Genomic DNA, 19,569 nt, shown 5'->3' on the forward strand with positions numbered 1-19,569 from the left:
GGCCATGAGAACTCCGTCGCTTGCGACGTTTGATCCACCCGAACCAGGGAAATCAACCCGTAGGACGTGCTCTGGATCAGACGAACGCACCACCTCGCTCCCCTTGGGGAACGCCAGAAAATAGTGTCGTGATGTTTGCCTACAGAAGCTGAAACCTACCCTCTTTTCGAGCCAGATGGCGGTGGGTATGAACGCCCGTAGTCGAGAGTCAGCAACATCGACGATGACCAGGATGTCGAGTAAGAGGTGCCAGAACTGTCATTGAACGAGATGCCATTCGAATTCGACGGCAGCCAAGAAGAGACCTGATAGCTCATAGGCATAAGGCTATAACGGGATCAGACATGCATCCGTACGCATTGGGGAAAAATCAGGTGGGAGAAGTCCCGTACCTCTTCGTCCATTGCAAGTGAACGCACTTCTCAGGTAAGACCCGCGGTGTGAGGGTGTCTGCAGTGCTCCAGGCGATATCAATCGTGTAACAGTTGGTCAGTGTGAATAGGCGACATCCGGTGTCACTGTAGCTTCGAAATGAATCGAACATTGCGGCACACGAATCGCGAGATTGAGAACGCACTCGTCTGAAATGGAACAAAATGCGATTTCGCCAGTGAATAACAGCTGAAATCACAGACCAAAGCTCTAAAGCAAGTCATCATCGGCACAAGTATGACGTTCGTAGTACATGTGCCGATGAGGATTTGCTTCCGACTCAGAAGGCAATATCCATACTACGCGGTCTTATCCGAGGACTATTGCCTTCGAAAAGAAGACGAATCCTGTACGAAGTCAAAGTGGACCAACTGGAAATGCGTACACCAAGTGCTGGCGAACCAAGTTCGTGACAGCGATGGACTGCGGAGGAATCGCCTCGTGATGCGACTCCATCATCCATTCCTCCAGTTTGCTGTTATCCTTCCGCAGAATGCTGAAGGAAAGCGAGTATCTCGAGACTGAACAACTTGGCACTACGGCTGTCGGTGTACATGATCATGTCATGATGGTAAAGCTCAGTGCGGTCGCGATCACGTGTCGCTATTCTTCCGCTCTGATGCACGCGTCCAGACTCGGAGACATATCATCAGAGAGAAAACAACTCGTAGCATTGAAAGCGAATAACATAAACAATAATAATACCGACAACTAGAAGAAGAAAGGGAAGAGAACACGACTGCTGCGTCAATTTGGCGACCATGGCTCCACCCCGAGCTCCTCCCGCAACATGGTTAACTCTTGCTCCAGGGGGTCCCTGTGCTCAGCGAGCGGCGCACGCAACCTCCGTAAAGGCCCTTTCCTGTGCCACGGATGCTTAAACGCCATGCACGCATTATAGTCGATGATTCCATCGACCCGTCGCGGTGCCTTCGCGTTGCACTTAGGGAACAGGTTGCAGTGTCGCCTCAGCCCATCTGGCCGCGACAGCAATTTCTTGCATGTGGGACAGTGCCACAGTTTGTTCTCCCCCTCGAAGTGCTCCGCCAACATGTGGCGCTCCCGAGATTTCACGGTCCCTTTCACCTGACAGTTCTCCACCAAGCACACCACCGTGCGCTGGAGAAGGAACCGGTCAGCGCTGTTGGGTGTACGAGGTATCCGAATTGAATATGCACCTTCTCCCTTCCCACCTTCGTCCTCTGCGCTGTCTTGTTCTTCACAAGACGCTGGCGCTTTCTCGGAGGTTGACTCCGCATTCGTCCTTCCCCGGAAGGGACTACGCTATGAATCTTCCTTCCAGTCTGGCGCTGTAAAGTCGCACAGATAGAAAAAAGGTTAAAGCACAGAATAGGAGCATGAATAGATCAACCTACCTTCTTATGGTCCAGGTACTCTTCCTCCACGGCCTCGTCAACGTACTCTTCGTCATCTTTGTCCTCTTTGTCCTCCTCCCCCTCCTCCTCCTTTTCCCGTCCACTTTCCACTTCCACCTGCATATCCTCTTCTGGTTCCAGTTCCTCTTCCTCCTCCTCTTCCTCCTCTTCCTTCACCGGCACATGGTAGTCACCATGTTTGCCTACCTCGGCCTCCTTCTCCTCCTTGCCGTCCCCGTAGTCGTCGACCTCGTCGTAGTCCGAGTAGTCGACCTTGTCCTCATGTTCATCTTCGTCTTCGTCCTCGTCGTCATCATCCTCGTCGTCATCCTCATCATCGTCATCCTCGTCGTCATCATCCTCTTCTTCCTCGTTGTCGTCATCTTCATCGTCCTCTTCTTCCTCCTCCTCTCGCTGCCGTTTTCCCAGCACAGCTTCAACCGGCTCTTCAAATGTTGGCAAAGGATCCGGATCATCGAAGACCTGCGTCAAAGATTCAGTCCAACGCCCACAAAGTGTTCGCAAACATAATGCCTTACCTCCACTGGTTCAAAGACCACGTCCCCGTTCTCAAACCGTTCTACCAAGTCGATATACTCTGTCACTCCTCCGTACATCAACCCCAGAGCCTGCGAGTAGGCAAAGAAAGCGTCCATCGTGGGTATAGTTTGAGTGGTGTGAGTTGAAGTATGGACGCCGAAGTTCGAAAGTGCGCAAGTTCGCAAGTTAGAGCGTGTTGGGATGAGGGGCACCGCCGGCACTATTTATGTGTTCGGGAAGGATAAACGTTTCGCGGTGTCCAGCCGCGTGATGAGCATGATGCCGAGTATTCTATTGGATATCGCACAGATCAATGCATTCCGATGTTCCCGCCGAGAACGACTGAACACACCAAACGAACGTCCAAAAATGGCAACGCACCTCGCCCATTGTCCATGACGTGGCCACCAGGCCCGTCGCCGGCCATGTGAGAGAGCTCCTTCACAGTGACGATGAGGCTGGGGTAGGCATCCTACCCCTGGATTTTCTCCCCGCACAGGCTTCCGGCCATTGCCATTTGCAAAGCTTGTCCCAAGAGCGAAGTCCCGTATGTTCCGTTCGTGTGGTTCTCCGCCGCAGAGGTTTCGTTCAATTCCACAGGGTGTCGCGTGAGGCAGGGGAACCTTACACCCATTTCCCTGCTTCAAAGTTTCGGGTTTTGTCATCCAAAGAGCCAGTCTCGAGAGTGAAGTCCTTCACGTTCCGTATGGTGGTACTTCTCCGCCCCAGAGCTTTTTTTGATCACCTCGCAGTGGAGTGTTTCCCGAGGGCCGTGAAAAGTTTCGCGCTTTGGTCAGGTATAACACCGACCATGGCGGTCCTCCCCACTATAGATGTCCGTTGTGAATATCAGTGAGATCATCCTCATATGTCAAAGAGTCACTTGCTATGGAGATGAGTCTCTACCTGTATCAGCATCCTCTCACATTAGAAGGGTTTTGGAGCCTTCTGAGTCAAGAAATACATCCTTTGCGGATGCAAACAGGGAATTAATATTAAGGGGTCAATGTCTCCGTGCCGGCACCGATGGCATATTGACTGACCTTGATGCATGTTGTTGCGATCTTCGGAATGGAGCAGCACATTCAGAACTGCATCGTCATTGTCATGCCCCGTAGACGTTCATCGGCCAGTTGTCGGAGAGAGCACACCTGTCTATTCCAGCAGAGGATCACAGGCAGCGATCCATGCAGATCGTATCATAGACTACGTTCTAGGAACTCTGTCATGGTTGTGAAATTCAACATCGGCCTAACCTGAAGAGCACCCAAAGCAGCCGACGTGGCGCCATAATCCAGAACATCGGCGCGGGACCTGATCATCCCCAGCGTCGAATTCAACTGCGACCCACGAGTGCCCTGTATTACTCCTGAAAACTATACGCAACCCTCAGTTAACCGAATGGACGTGAACTCAACATCAATTCACCCAGCTTCACCCACAACATGGACAGACCGTGGACAAGCGAAACAAAATCAGCCCAAGAGGTCCAGCAGCCGGGCGATTTCGGTCGCCGATATTTGATCGGCGGAAACTCGGACACAACGGCCAGTGCCGCTGAGGAATCGCTGGTCTTCATCTCCATGATCCAGCGTTGTAGGACGAACCGTGGAAACGGAACCTACAGACGAGGAGGAGTGAATGGGAAAGATCCAATCTTGATCGGGAGGCGCCGCGGAAGCAGAGGGAAGTACTCGATCAATATAAAAAATGAGACCACATAGAAGTGTGGACTACGATTTTAGCCAGGTAGTCTTCGGTATGGCTTCAACTACTATAAGCATGCAGCACATGAACGGTCTATATGCTACCGACGTAGGCGCGCAATGAGAGCTGGCACTGGAAAGTTGGACGGGATGCCTGACCAACAATTGGTAGTAATTTCAGAACAGTATATACGCTCACCCGCGAAAAACAAGGTTCTAAGGTGAAGGTAATGTGAATCAGTGGAGAGCCATGTTGCAAGTTAAACGTCAAGATACTGATTATGCCTCATGATCGAATGGATCCGCACACAAAAAGAAGGAATCGATGCTCTGGACGCCGACGCCAATCTAGCTCTCTGATGTAGTCTCGAACCTCGTATGAGAGGCCTCTGAGAGGTCCCCCATGGGAAACGTTGAGTTTGAATATTGACGTCGGCGCAACGGCAGCTTGCCCTCACATGATTTGCACATGATCATGACGCGAGCTTCTGCTCGGGTGAACGCCGAGCTCCCTCTGTGCAGTAGGAAAATAAATGCATTGCACAATAGTTCAGCCGGCGAAAAGTGCTGAAAAAATTGCCACTCATTTCCTGGAAGCTATGCTAAAATTTTTGTATGCGTCGTATGTCACATTGCCTCCTTCACATCTCAAGTTTTGTACGCATTTTGGCCGCGCCGTCGGCATGGTCAAACTCCGCCGTTCCCACGGGGGACCTCTCAGAAGCCCCTCATACGAGGATCCAGCCTCTATATAGAGGAACGACTCTTTCTTCCTATATACTAGAGGCCGGTTAACGAGCCTATCTCTGATGTACATTTCACGCTGAAATCATTCGACGAATATATAAAATACAGTTCCAAAGAGCCAACCGATTCGTAGTTAGACAATCATGTGCGTGTGTATACAACAAACAACGCCACCAGCCCGTAGTAAAACCCTCCGTATATGCGGATCCGACCAGGTGCACAGCGAACAAAGTAAGGACAAAGAGCGACCGACGAATGTGAAAGCGAGCCAAACGAGAGTGTGCGTACATGAGCATGAGTGAGAGCGATACATGAGCGAGAATACATGATCGTAATAAGGCGACGGAGACAAGTCGGGAGGGTCCAGCCGCACCGGACAAAAAATGAGAAATGTAGTGTGTGAAATGAAAGTGGAATGAAGCATGTTAAATGCTAAACAAGTGAGGGTCAAATAAGTGCAGGAGATCACGTGTATAAGGCTCCTGAGCAGAAGGGGTGCATTTATCCTTAAGGGCAAGTTGCGAAAAAAAGGATGAAGAACCTTCGGAAATTGTTTTTAACCATTGAACTAGAAGGAAGGAACAACGGTTTCTGGCGCCTCGCACTAATATGCACCGACGGGGGTGATGGGAGAAGGTGAGCGAGACAGGGAGCAGGAGGCATCGGAGGCTACAACAGCTTCGGAGACCGCCGCAGACATGACAAGGAGAGTGTCGTGGTCTGAGACAGAGGTGGAAGGTGGAGCAGCACCTCCACATTCCGATAATGTATCCTGGAGGTGGTGGAGGGTCTCCGAGGGTGCAATCGACCTGAGAATCGGCTTCACCAAGCCGCTGACACGATGATCGACTGTGGATTTCTGGAAGTCGACTACACGCTCCACCCTGGCCTCGACTGTCTTGACAATATCGTGAAAAGCAGCATGGTCAACGATGTCCATCATTGTGTCCGGTATGACTGGGCCGATGACGGGGTTTGGAATAATCTGTTGCACGGCGAGGCCCTGATCCGCTTTCAAATGTCTAGCAATCCCGACTTTGGGCTCCCCTTCCTCCCCGACCATCGTCTCGTCTCTGAGTGTCCGATCCAAAGCCCTCTTAGCCTCTACTACCCGCGTCTGACTCCTCAGATCAGACGCAGGTGAACGCACGGATTCTAAAGCGGAAGGCGTACTCTCGCAACGGGGGCGCTGTGTGCGAGAGGATGTAATCGAGGAAGCCGGCGCACGCCCCTTCTTAGCCAGTCCCGGCGGCATCGGCGGGTCTCGTGTCTGCATCCGCATATGCGTATGGGAGTGGTTGCGATCTGCGCGCGTGCTCGGCATCGGAAGTTGCGGTAACGGCACTGAGAGGAAAGATGCGGGGAAAGACACGAGTGAGGAGGAGAAGGTGGGCATCGTGGGCATTGTCGCGGGCAGGGTGTGCTCGGCGGGGTCGACATTGGGGGGGAACGGATACTCGAAGCGCGGTGAGAGGTCGAATGGGGTGCCCATGATGGATGAAGGTGAGTGCAGTGTCAGGTTCCCAAGAGAAATATGGGGCTTGACGGTAGGTTCTGGCGGTTCTGGCGAGGTCTGCACCATGAGGTTAGGATGGGCCGGTAGCCAGATAGCAGTTGCTTACTGTCGTCACTGCGTTTCCAGACTCTGCGGGAACTAAGACGACATCATCGAGCTCAGGGTCTGGTGTGGGTCCGCTGACGTCGTCGATACCGAAGTGGTGGGAGACACATGCCAGACTGGAAGGAACCGTTGGCATCGAGTGCCCCGCCTCAAAGGTGTACGTGCTGTCCTGCGAGAAAGATGTCACGGCGTTTCCAGCCAGCAAAATGAAGAGTGTATATCGCCAGCGATGGTTAATGGAGGGATCCGAGGAGCAGGCGTGCTCGATGATGAGAACGATCAGGCGGCTCCAGCGTGCTCGCCCCTGGCTAAAGCTTTCGGACTTTGCCGACGCCAATTTCTCTACTTTTCCAGGTGTTTCGCTGCGTCGCGATCTATGCCGACATGCACAGAACTCTCCAGTACTAGTGTCTTGCAGAAAAATGTCTGTCTCTGTCTAGGTGGTCGAGGCAGTCGAGTTGCACACTGTATCGCACCACCTGCCTGGCGCGTCGCTCCAAATCTCCAATTGCGGTTTTGTCTTCTTCGGGCCCCACAGATAAGTACGGACACAAGCACGTGCAGTATGATAATTGATAATGGTCTTGACTGCACCATTTGAGCCAGCGTGCACAGACAGAGACCGCGACGCCCGTGAAGTTGTCGAAGTCCTGCGAGCGGCTGTGAGACCGCGTGTCCACGATATTGGATGTGACAAAAGCTTGTACCGCGACGCGTGGTAAGGGTCTGTCGCTTCCTGTCTTTTGGATCCGCAATTAATACGAATGTTTGTACCTGAGGTCCCCTAGCATCCAGCGTCATTTGGGAGACATTCCAATGCTCAGCATCTCCAGTTTATTCGACGCCTGCGAATACACCGTTCATGGAGGATGGGCTGCTTTTGTGGGTTTGAGATATCCTCTTTCAAGACACTCAAACCTCCAACAGCACGAGGTACCTCGCTCACTGCGCAGTGCCAGCAACCGCTGGCTTGCAGATGTCGAGATGTTCCTTCATCCCTGTGCAGGTTCGTTCCGTAACCAGGCCACGCTCGATATGGCGGTGGCATCGGACGCGGATTTCAGCCACGGACACGAGGCACGTTGACCGTGAGGCGTGCAGACAAGAACGCACCCTTTACTGAGATGTCCTCAGTATGAAGGAGCATACAGCCACGGCTCCCAGCATTTATAAATGCCGGAACGGGTGCCTGTAGAACTCCTAACTTCGCTCTCCAGCACCAGTCAGTCCACCATCACATCCGCATATCGTTCATTGTGCGGGTCCGGCCCCTAACCCTCTCTATCCGCCATCAGCGTTTGCTATTCCTGTTAATGTTCGGCGTCCGACCGCTAAAGGCTACACAATATAGACATTCATGGAGTGCTATGTGCGTCTGTTTCCATGCTCCTGATTATTACCTCACACTCTGACTTCAGCTGCACTGGACACAGAAGAATAGCGTCCATGGATGAGAAGCCGTACGGGACATCTTACGGCTGCTGGCGACCTTGAATCGGCATTGGAGATGTTCCTCAGGTGCAATGTTGACGTGGAGACACCTCTGCGCGGGGGTCTGTCCTGATCGAGTGACGATCGGAGACCTGGAATAAAGCAGACGATCACAACTCGCCTTCGTAGGTCCATTGTAACATGTATGCCGGAAGAGGTGCCGTTGATCTGTCCTCTAAACTATACTTAATACCGCCGTCTACACTACACCATGAAATCTTCCTCCTAAACCGCCCTCCAAGTTATACACCTCTAAACTACACACCAATCTCTCCCCGAACTCTTCCTCCTAAGTTCTCATCGAAAATACAACCCCTCCGCTAAACTACTGTACGATTGCCATCTGAAGTACGACATGCAAATATTGTACCCTCAGATGGCCTGCTAACGGAGGATTCCGGGGATGCCCCCATCGATATCGTACCGATCTATTCCTTGCTGATAAGCTAAGTCGAGTTTGAACAGTCTGCGTTATGACCTTCATCCCGTAGCTCGCTACCAACTAGACATAGCCGCGGCCATATTTTGACTAAAATTTTACTTCGTCCAAGTTGCTATTAAGATCAACATACATCAAATTTAATGGCTAAAGGTTCGCGAGTTAGTCTTCCCGATCAGGATCTGAGCTTTCGGGCGATTCCTCTTGACTCCACTTGCTCAGCTCCTGCTGCAGATTCCCACTTTCGGTTTCAATTGGCCAGCGATCCCTCAGCGGCCCCCCGATCAGATTTGACTGATCGCTCCTGGTGTACGTAGATAGGCTACTTTTTGAAGTTCTGCCTTTGGGCGCTGATTCTGTTTCTCTCGACAACCATCTGTCTATGATCTGGATGAAGCGGCGCGAATAGACATCGAGTTCTTCAAGTTGTTCATGCCGTCGTTTGCGTATTTCTAGTAGCTTTCCGTACTTGGAAGCTGGTGATGATCAGGACCCACGCCCTGGACTACGGCGCCACGTCCGTTCCTCCGCCTTCTCTTCAGGTAATATTCTTGGAGTTGACTACCACGGAGAGCCGTTTAAGCATCATGGAATGTCGACGGTGACGCATTTTTACATAGATCACTGCCTACCATCTTCCGCTGGAATACACAGGTACGTTCTTTGTCTCACAGACGCAATTACATTTTATCTGCTGTCAGGAGTGAAGACATGACGCGCTTGTGAGACGAAGCAGAGAATCAGGTCGCCAGCTCGTTGTGCTTTCTGGATCGTGTTCACTAGCTGGAAGGTCAGAAAGCCAAGGCTACGTCTTCTTCCTGCGATTTTCACGAGGCGTAAACGACAGTGTCCTGATTTCCAACATGTCAGGCTTCTCGTTCTGTTCCAGAAGGATACCCTGGATATACCCGGCGAAGGTGTTACAGCAGTATTACGCCAGGGTACGATACCCTGTAGGGCAGATACAGCCAGTGCTTCAGCCACGGCGTAATTGAGAGACATTTCTGGTGTAAGCATCCAGATTTCTCCCCGTCGATGCATTGGTTCCGCGCCCTCTCAAAGTGACTCTTCTCAAGGTAACAAAGACTCTACTGAGGCTCATCATAACGCACGTACTGGGCATCTCTGCCGTGGTGAGTGTTACATCTGGAAATGGGTGCAGGTCCCCCTGCCTCACGCGACACCCTGTGGAATTGAACGAAACCTCTGCGGCGGAGAACCACACGAACGGAACATACGGGACTTCGCCCTTGGGACAAGCTTTGCAAATGGCAATGGCCGGAAGCCTGTGCGGGGAGAAAATCCAGGGGTAGGATGCCTACCCCAGCCTCATCGTCACTGTGAAGGAGCTCTCTCACATGGCCGGCAACGGGCCTGGTGGCCACGTCATGAACAATGGGCGAGGTGCGTTGCCATTTTTGGACGTTCGTTTGGTGTGTTCAGTCGTTCTCGGCGGGAACATCGGAATGCATTGATCTGTGCGATATCCAATAGAATACTCGGCATCATGCTCATCACGCGGCTGGACACCGCGAAACGTTTATCCTTCCCGAAAACATAAATAGTGCCGGCGGTGCCCCTCATCCCAACACGCTCTACCCTGCGAACTTGCGAAGTTTCGAACTTCGGCGTCCATATTTCAACTCACACCGCCCAAACTATACCCACGATGGACGCTTTCTTTGCCTACTCACAGGCTCTGGGTTTGATGTACGGAGGAGTGACAGAGTATATCGACTTGATAGAACGGTTTGAGAACGGGGACGTAGTCTTTGAACCAGTGGAGGTAAGGCATTATGTTTGCGAACACTTTGTGGGCGGTGGACTGAAACTTTGACGCAGGTCTTCGATGATCCGGACCCTTTGCCAACATTTGAAGAGCCGGTTGAAGCTGTGCTGGGAAAACGGCAGCGAGAGGAGGAGGAAGAAGAGGACGATGAAGATGACGACAACGAGGAAGAAGAGGATGATGACGACGAGGATGAGGATGATGACGATGACGACGAGGATGATGACGACGAGGACGAAGACGAAGACGAAGACGAAGACGAAGACGAAGACGAAGACGAACATGAGGACAAGGTCGACGACTACGAGGACGGCAAGGAGGAGAAGGAGGCCGAGGTAGGCAAACATGGTGACTACCATGTGCCGGTGAAGGAAGAGGAGGAAGAGGAGGAGGAAGAGGAACCGGAACCAGAAGAGGATATGCAGGTGGAAGTGGAAAGTGGACGGGAAAAGGAGGAGGAGGGGGAGGAGGACAAAGAGGACAAAGATGATGAAGAGTACGTTGACGTGGCCGCGGAGGAAGCGTACGTAGACCATAAGAAGGTAGGTTGATCTATTCATGCTCCTATTCCGTGCTCTAACGTTTCTTCTATCTGTGCGACTTTACAGCGCCAGACTGGAAGGAAGATTCATAGCGTAGTCCCTTCCGGCGAAGGACGAATGGGGAGTCAACCTCCGAGAAAGCGCCAGCGTCTTGTGAAGAATAAGACAGCGCAGAGGACGAAGGTGGGAAGGGAGAAGGTGCATATTCAATTCGGATACCTCGTACACCCAACAGCGCTGACCGGTTCCTTCTCCAGCGCACGGTGGTGTGCTTGGTGGAGAGCTGTCAGCTGAAGGGGACCGTGAAGTCTCGGGAGCGCCACATGTTGGCGGAGCACTTCGAGGGAGAGAACAAACTGTGGCACTGTCCCACATGCAGGAAATTGCTGTCGCGGCCAGATGGGCTGAGGCGACACTGCAACCTATTCCCTCAGTGCAACGCGAAGGCACCGCGACGGGTGGATGGAATCATCGACTACAATGCGTGCATGGCGTTTAAGCATCCGTGGCACAGGAAAGGGCCTTTACGGAGGTTGCGTGCGCCACTCCCTGAGCACAGGGACCCCTTGGAGCAAGAGTTAACCATGTTACGGGAGGAGCTCGGGGTGGAGCCATGGTCGCCAAATTGACGCAGCAGTCGTGTTCTCTTCTCTGTCCTCTTCTCGTTGTCGATATTATTATTGTTTATATTATTCGCTTTCAATGCTACGAGTTGTTTTCTCTCTGATGATATGTCTCCGAGTCTGGACGCGTGCATCAGAGCGGAAGAATGGCGACACGTGATCGCGACCGCACTGAGCTTGACCATCATGACATGATCATGTACGCCGACAGCCGTAGTGCCAAGTTGTTCAGTCTCGAGATACTCGCTTTCCTTCAGCATTCTGCGGAAGGATAACAGCAAACTGGAGGAATGGATGATGGAGTCGCATCACGAGGCGATTCCTCCGCAGTCCATCCAGCTGTCACGAACTTGGTTCGCCAGCACTTGGTGTACGCATTTCCAGTTGGTCCACTTTGACTTCGTACAGGATTCGTCTTCTTTTCGAAGGCAATAGTCCTCGGATAAGACCGCGTAGTATGGATATTGCCTTCTGAGTCGGAAGCAAATCCTCATCGGCACATGTACTACGAACGTCATACTTGTGCCGATGATGACTTGCTTTAGAGCTTTGGTCTGTGATTTCAGCTGTTATTCACTGGCGAAATCGCATTTTGTTCCATTTCAGACGAGTGCGTTCTCAATCTCGCGATTCGTGTGCCGCAATGTTCGATTCATTTCGAAGCTACAGTGACACCGGATGTCGCCTATTCACACTGACCAACTGTTACACGATTGATATCGCCTGGAGCACTGCAGACACCCTCACACCGCGGGTCTTACCTGAGAAGTGCGTTCACTTGCAATGGACGAAGAGGTACGGGACTTCTCCCACCTGATTTTTCCCCAATGCGTACGGATGCATGTCTGATCCCGTTATAGCCTTATGCCTATGAGCTATCAGGTCTCTTCTTGGCTGCCGTCGAATTCGAATGGCATCTCGTTCAATGACAGTTCTGGCACCTCTTACTCGACATCCTGGTCATCGTCGATGTTGCTGACTCTCGACTACGGGCGTTCATACCCACCGCCATCTGGCTCGAAAAGAGGGTAGGTTTCAGCTTCTGTAGGCAAACATCACGACACTATTTTCTGGCGTTCCCCAAGGGGAGCGAGGTGGTGCGTTCGTCTGATCCAGAGCACGTCCTACGGGTTGATTTCCCTGGTTCGGGTGGATCAAACGTCGCAAGCGACGGAGTTCTCATGGCCCATTATGGTCCTTCTTGTGTTCGTTAGCCCCGGGCTGATGGAAATCACTGTGACGAAATGGATATCGCAGTGGAGCAGGATCGCCAGGCCAGTTTGTCGGGGCGGACAATGGCGGAACTAGGCAGCCGAAGCCTCGGAGTGGCGAGGACAAGCCGCGGGTGGTGGAGGTTCTTTTCCCAGGGTGCATCCGTGAGCGGATTGGCAGACGGTCCCGCTAGAAGCTCGGAATGTCGGCGGCGCCCGGTGACCACGCTGGTGGGCCCTACCAATTGAACGGATTAGGCGGATCTGGGGCCTGATCTACTCGGTGCGTGTATCGTATTGTGGGCGCATCACATCCTGGACAGAGGCAAAGAAAGGGACGGGACAATGGTAATCGAGCGCATGTTGCATGGGAAGGCACGACGGGTGGGCCACGCTGATATAAATGCGAGCGCGGTGCAGCGCAAGGCGTCAGATTTTCCACGTTCCATTTCCTCAATCGTTCACTCCCGCTCTCCGTCTATTCGGTGAAGCATGTCTTTCATGATACTGAACCCTCTGCAGTACGACGACGACGGTACGCTACTTCCACGGGTATGTCTTTGTCATCTGGGTTTGAATTCAGGTGCTCATTTTCTTCAGTTGGGTCTTCCCGACTGGTTGGCTGGGGTGTTGAACGTGGATATGCCGAAATCGGCAGTTTATGTCGAGGAGACGGAGGACATTGACGCGTGCGTCGCGAGAATTCATTCGGAGTTGTGTGCGGAATGGGACGAAACCACTGAGGACAGCGATGCGTCCTCCACAATGTCAACGCTGCCCTGTTCATCGTCGTCCTTGTCCTCGCCGTCATCCCCCTCGTCGTCACGGTCCTGGTCCCTGTCCTCGTCGGTGTCCTCGTCTCCTTCCTCATCTCGGTCGTCGTCTCGGTCGTCATCCCGGTCGTCTTTCTGGTCGTCTTCCCGGTCATCCTCTCCGTCCCCGTCTCGGTCTTCATCTAGGTCCTCGTCCCGGTCGTCCTCGTGCTCATCAAGTTCATCTTCGCCATCGCCGTCGAGACAACATCAGGTATGCCCATCACTTCTTTTGGTTAACCAATTCCTATACTAACCTCGATGTTTCTATTCTCGCAAGCCACGGGCAGGGCCTTCTCGTTCCAGGCGGAAGCGAGAAGCCAGCAGCTTCGAATCACCCAGTGTAGACGACGAGTCGTCCACATCCGAGGAGAGTGAAGCGGGCCCATCGCGGCCCAGGAAGTATCGACGCAAGCAGGAGGATGACGACGACGACTTCATCCCGAACTGGGAGTCTCTCGGGCCTGTCGCTGGGCCGTCCCGTCTGGCAGGGAGCACTGCACCAAGACGTACCACATCTACTCGAGGTCGCAGGAGGGCGCGGACGATGAAGAAGGCTACTGTACCGACCTCGACACCGGAAGAGGATGAGGACCTGAGAGAGGAGACTATAGTGAGGAATGTTCTTCCAGTCTCCAAGTTCCCCAATCTGATATCATGGATTGCAGGATGGGTCAGTGCAGGTCTGGTACTGCCTGTACCACGACTGCGACTGGGTGTGGCGGAGTGATGGTAAACAGCACGAGGCAGACCGGATGCGACACATGGTGACGCATTGGCTGGCGCACGAGCGTTGTCAGTGGATATGCCCATCGTGTAAACATCCTTATACGCGTGGGGATGCGCTGAAGAGACATTGCAGCGACAAACCGGAGTGTCTTGTTGGGCAGGTGGTACTTCCGAATGGGAAGATCGATGCTTCGCTGCATATGTTTGGTGCCATCCCATGGAAAGCAGAGGGTTCGGATGCGGTGAGATGTTTGCGGTTACCAAGGCCAGAGCACCACGACCCGTTTCGTGAAGTGCTGTTAGAGCTCCGGCGGGAACACGGCATCGACCCCGAAAAGCCAATGACATGCAAACATAGACATACGCATGATTGACTGGTACTGACTGGGCAGGTTGGATGTAACTTATCTGATATATATTTGTGCTGTATTTTATCCTAGCGCTGTTGACATTGTGTCGCTTTTTATAATTCTTTTGACCTGGCGATACGCGTTTTGTTTGAGGTTTGCACTTTGTTGTCACGGGAGCGCGACACAGTAGCATCACGTGTGTTTATCAACTCTTCCTCCAACCACGGTGTCTGCGACTGAGTGGCGTGCGACGATGTCTGTCATGGTCCGCTCCGTTAAACAAAGGACAGCCAACCTCAGACATTGTCAGATTATCTGCGAAAAGTTTCAAATGTCCAGCCTCAACGCATATTGGTGTGTCACTTCCGAGCCGAGTTATCTACTGTGGTGGGCTGTGTTGTTGGTGATGGTCGGACGGTGAGCCCTTGCATTTCTCCCCCACCATAGTTGCACGGGGCACATTCTGTTCACGCCTCAACATGCAGTACGTATCGTTGATCCCTGGTCCACTGTTCAATACAATGCTGCGTGAATTGTGTTGGACGTGTATGTCGTAATTCGATGGTGGTAGCTGTGAGTGCGAAACTCGCTAGGCTACATGGATACGTCAGTTCATGTGGTTTCGTGCCTTCTTCAATGTTCACCTGTTCGTTGTGCTTCTGTCTCGATGAGACTCTGCCCATTGTCCTTCATCTGCTGATGGATTGAACTGCATACTCTAATACATATACACCTCGCAGGACTACGATCACCGTCGTTTACCAGAGCAGATGTGTGTACATGTGACGAAGACTAAGTTCGCTAGAAATTAGCTCGACATTTCTGTGCATGGTGAGTGTGCGGTTCCTACCTTTCTTCTTTGATGTGTTCCTCTTGTCACCACCTCGCTGGTCAGTGAAAACAGTGGAATGTCCCACGCCCACTAGCTCTGGTTGCGGCCGCACTGTCTGAGATTCGAAGGAATGATATTTGAAAGATAGCATGCAGAAGCTGCCGCGAAACGAGCGTCTCTTCTTGCTACTGTCCATTTAATGCGCAGTAAGTGCGTCGTGTGTGTATCTTCATTCAAAGTGATTTCATCCGGCATTTCTACTTTTCATCGTGGTTTTTGTTTCGGATGACTCTTTCCCTAATGACCGAGGCGTCGTTGACGAGCTGGTCCGCAGAGGTGATCTTCCATCACATCTGCAGTTGGCAAGATGGCAAAGTTTGCACGATAGTCGTCTCTGTGTAGCATGGTACTGGTTCATGCTGTAGAATTCCATTGTTCCGTGCTGCAGACTGGCGTACCCGTCTGAGGCAGCACTCATGTACTTGCCTCATGTCCTGGTGGAGAGTCTTCCAGATATTTGTTAGGAGCAGGAGGACATTTTCGTTATCATAGATCACCAAGTTGAAAGATCTTGCGGTGGACCATCGTCAACCCCGAATTCGTCAATGTTACTCCGTCATTGTAATGGATGGGCGCGTTGACGTGCTCTTTATAATTCGGCATCCATCGACCCTGTTTTGCAGCTAGTGCACTATTCTCGCCTATAGAACATATGTACCGTCCACGGTGAGTGCATGTAGCATATTTAAGGCTGCCTACTAAGCCATTTGTTAGTGGGAGAGATGAATGTCGAATCTTTGCCGCGTGGTTTCCATGTCAGTTTTGCGGCAGCAAGCAGCCAAGGCGCTTCAGAGCGTTGATTTTTTGCGCACATGCCTCTCCATTCTGTGTTTCTTTGACGAACGTTCGCTTATCAGGGAAGAATGGAAGCACAATACCGCTTTTCGAGCAGCCGCCAAATCTTTGTTCCCACTTACCGGTCTTTCGTACAACGATGGTTATCACTCAGACATATTCATTCACTTAGGGCCTATTTACTGTCGCGGAGGAGCGATCATTACTGAGCGCAGGAACGACCCATCAGCGCACCTCCCTCACCACTTTATCTGGAGCTAAGCATTTCCCCCGCGTACTTGCATTCAATGAAGAGTGGTGACAGTCACTTCCAGTCCTGCCGCCAATGCTGTTTCCCTTGTGATGACGGTGATTCGACGTGCTCGGAAAAGTACTAGTCTACATTCTCCACCCAGTTTCTTTGTACTCGAACGCCTACATGCACACAATGGTTTCGAGTCTCCGTATATGGTTCACAATGGTGCTTTATGTTTCTTTGTTTGAAGCTTGACATTTAACGCGGGCGAGGGAACGACTTCTTTCAACCCGTCTTCAAACACCGTCTGTCTCTGGAACGATTTCTGCCTCCCATTTCCTACTTCACCGTCAAAGTTTTGTTCCCGGCATATTAGTATGGTCAGTATCTACGACCATGTCCTAACCGATCTCTTGCGACGCTCATTCATTTATCAGTGTTCTCGCATTAGGATCCTCGCTATTTACGGTGTCACAAAGAAAGACAACACCAAAGGTATCGTGAATGCACCTCATCTGTGTACGTTGAACATTCATTACGTTCGTGGGGAAACTAATGATTATGGGATTCCCCAGACTGTGACACTCTGTCGATAAAGCGCAGGAACTTCCATGTGATTGCATTCGATTTCCTCAGCCATTCACTCCCGCTCTCCGTCTATTTGGTGAAGCATGTCTTTCATGATACTGAACCCTCTCCAGTACGACGACGACGGTACGCTACTTCCACGGGTACGTCTTTGTCATCGGGGTTTGAATTCAGGGTACTCAATTTCTTCAGTTGGACTGGTTGGCCGGGGTGTTGAACGTGGATATGCCGAAATCGGCAGTTTATGTCGAGGAGACGGAGAACATTGACGCGTGCGTCGCGCGAATTCATTCGGAGTTGTGTGCGGAATGGGATGAAATGACTGAGGATGGCGCTGCGTCCTCCACAATGTCAGTGCCGCCATGTTCATCATCCTCGCCGTCCTCGTCCCGGTCCTCTTCTCCGTCGTCATCGCGGTCCTCGTCCCGGTCTTCATCTCGATCATTGTCTCGGTCATCGTCTCGGTCCTGGTCCTGGTCCTCGACCCTGTCATCATCACGGTCATCGTCATGATCCTTGTCCCGGTCCTCGTCCCCCTCGTCCCCGTCATCATCCCCTTTATCCTGGGCAACATATTCGCCGTCTTCATCTATGTCGTTATTGTCGCCGCTGCCGCCCTTCACACAAGTTCAGGTATGCCCTTCACTTTTTTAGGTTAACCTACCTCCTATACTAACATCAACGTTTCTAATCTCGCAAGCCACGGGCAGGGCATTCTCGTTCCAGGCGGAAGCGAGAAGCCAGCTTCGAATCACCCAGTCTAGATGACGAGTTGTCAACATCCGAGGAGAGTGAAGCGGGCCCATCGCGGCCCAGGAAGCATCGACGTAAGCAGGAGGACGACGACGAGGACTTCATCCCGAACTGGAAGTCTCTCGGGCCTGTCGCTGGGCCGTCCCGTCTGGCAGGGAGCACTGCGCCAAGATGTACCACATCCGCTCAAGCTCACAGGCGCGCAAGGAGGGCGCGGACGATGAAGAAGGCTGCTGTACCAACCTCGACCCCGGAGGAGGAGCAACACCTGAGAGAGGAGACTATAGTGAGCAATGTTCTTCCAGTCTCCAAGTTCACCAATCTGATATCATGGATTGCAGGATGGGTCAGTGCAGGTCTGGTACTGCCTGTACCACGACTGCGACTGGGTGTGGCGGAGTGATGGTAAACAGCACGAGGCAGACCGGATGCGATACATGGTGACGCATTGGCTGGCGCACGAGCATTGTCAGTGGGTGTGCCCGTCGTGTAAACATCCTTATACGCGTGGGGATGCACTGAAGAGACATTGCAGCGACAAACCGGAGTGTCTTGCTGGGCAGGTGGTACTTCCGAATGGGAAGATCAATGCTTCGCTGCATATGGTTGGTGCCATCCCATGGAAAGCAGAGGGTTCAGACGCAGTGAGATGTTTGTGCTTACCAAGGCCAGAGCACCACGACACATTTCGTGAACAAATGAGGACGGCGATCAGTGCTCGTCCCGGTCCTCATCCCCTCGTCATCAAGGTCCTCGTCCCGGTCATCGTCTCGGTCATCGTCTCGGTCATCGTCTCGGTCATCGTCCCGGTCCTGGTCCCCCTACAGTGAAGTCTTCGACTACAAGAGGTATGTTGTCCAGTGGGTCACCATCGTGATGGTCAGGAGTTGGTGAGGATCATAGCCGATTGCATGGAGAGTGAGTTTGCTGATGTTTTGTGTGAGGTCTCATTCACCCTAATGATGGATGTTTAGCGCACAGGCAGGCAGTCAAAAGGGCCGGGTTGATGCATTGCGACATCAGTGCAGGGAATATTCTCATTTTCGAGAAGCCTGCACTTCAGGGCATAGCTAAGCGGCGGGGAATGTTGTGTGATTGGGAACTCTCCAGACCTGTGCATGATGGACTCAACGGCATGAAGGAAGCCATCAGAATTCAAGGCGTAACGGTATGCAAGCTTTTTTGGCATGGTATGACAGCTGTTCAGATGATTATTCATGTGTGCAGGGTACTCAGGCGTACGTGGCGGTTCATTCGCTGAACCATCCGGATGGTCCAATTACTGTTGCCGACGAGCTCGAGAGTTTTTTCCATGTGCTCTTCATGGTTGCCCTTCACTCTACGGAGAACAATATCCCGATCCTCGAAGAATTCGTAACCCGATACTTCCATAGCTGTCCTACGGATGGTCGCTGTGGCTCAGTGAAATGCACAGCCATGTCTGATGGCCGCTTTGATGGCTCATCCAAGAATGACAGGACAGCAAAGTCTGCAAGTAAGTTGGTGAGGATGAAATTCCATCCAGTTGCTTTGTCTCAACTTTGGTATTAATTTGTTTCATATTTAGGAGGTTGAATGTCTCTATCAAGACTGTACTGCCACCTTCAGGAAGAAGGATCGTGTTCGCCACAAGCTGGCGCAACATTTTGATATGGAGAATGAGCAGTGATGGGTTTGCCCCAGTCCTAGCAAGAAGCTGAAACGGAACGACCCGCTAGGTCACTGCAAACTTCCGTCTAAGAAGGGTCGTGCCTGTGCGGCTGAGCGCAACCGTAGTAGAGTCATCCTCTACGAGAAGCACAAGCACGAGAATCTTCCGCGGATCGAGAAGAGTCCGCTCAGACTACGTTGTTCGGCTGTTCAACCCTACCCGAGGCCCTTTGAAGAAAGACCTTCCA

General features: G+C 52.1%; 4 protein-coding genes across 4 annotated transcripts; 2 read left to right on the forward strand and 2 right to left on the reverse strand.

Moving 5' to 3' along the window:
• Nucleotides 1-1,179: 1,179 nt before the first annotated feature.
• Nucleotides 1,180-2,464, reverse strand: SCP_1303890 (hypothetical protein; the record flags this gene model as incomplete). Its single annotated transcript, XM_027763684.1, has 4 exons — nucleotides 1,180-1,551; nucleotides 1,611-1,742; nucleotides 1,809-2,291; nucleotides 2,348-2,464. 4 exons carry the CDS (start codon nucleotides 2,462-2,464, stop codon nucleotides 1,180-1,182), a joined length of 1,104 nt encoding a protein of 367 aa, XP_027619485.1.
• A 2,941-nt stretch (nucleotides 2,465-5,405) lies between these two features.
• On the reverse strand, nucleotides 5,406-6,558 carry SCP_1303900 (hypothetical protein; the record flags this gene model as incomplete). The annotated part of the gene is made up of 2 exons (XM_027763685.1): nucleotides 5,406-6,374; nucleotides 6,424-6,558. The coding sequence occupies 2 exons, from the start codon at nucleotides 6,556-6,558 to the stop codon at nucleotides 5,406-5,408; spliced, it is 1,104 nt and encodes a 367-aa protein (XP_027619486.1).
• Nucleotides 6,559-10,021: 3,463 nt separating this feature from the next.
• SCP_1303910 (hypothetical protein) lies at nucleotides 10,022-11,312 on the forward strand (the record flags this gene model as incomplete). Its single annotated transcript, XM_027763686.1, has 4 exons — nucleotides 10,022-10,138; nucleotides 10,195-10,683; nucleotides 10,750-10,881; nucleotides 10,941-11,312. 4 exons carry the CDS (start codon nucleotides 10,022-10,024, stop codon nucleotides 11,310-11,312), a joined length of 1,110 nt encoding a protein of 369 aa, XP_027619487.1.
• A 1,706-nt stretch (nucleotides 11,313-13,018) lies between these two features.
• On the forward strand, nucleotides 13,019-19,340 carry SCP_1303920 (hypothetical protein; the record flags this gene model as incomplete). The annotated part of the gene is made up of 17 exons (XM_027763687.1): nucleotides 13,019-13,069; nucleotides 13,118-13,543; nucleotides 13,610-13,942; nucleotides 13,998-14,300; nucleotides 16,768-16,849; nucleotides 16,906-16,994; nucleotides 17,032-17,061; nucleotides 17,111-17,190; nucleotides 17,274-17,551; nucleotides 17,629-17,957; nucleotides 18,013-18,143; nucleotides 18,207-18,322; nucleotides 18,387-18,519; nucleotides 18,575-18,589; nucleotides 18,653-18,839; nucleotides 18,899-19,174; nucleotides 19,239-19,340. The coding sequence occupies 17 exons, from the start codon at nucleotides 13,019-13,021 to the stop codon at nucleotides 19,338-19,340; spliced, it is 2,961 nt and encodes a 986-aa protein (XP_027619488.1).
• Nucleotides 19,341-19,569: the final 229 nt, after the last annotated feature.

This window comes from Sparassis crispa, assembly GCF_003851025.1.
Source record: "Sparassis crispa DNA, contig_000012F, whole genome shotgun sequence".
Taxonomy (NCBI): Eukaryota; Fungi; Basidiomycota; class Agaricomycetes; order Polyporales; family Sparassidaceae; genus Sparassis; species Sparassis crispa.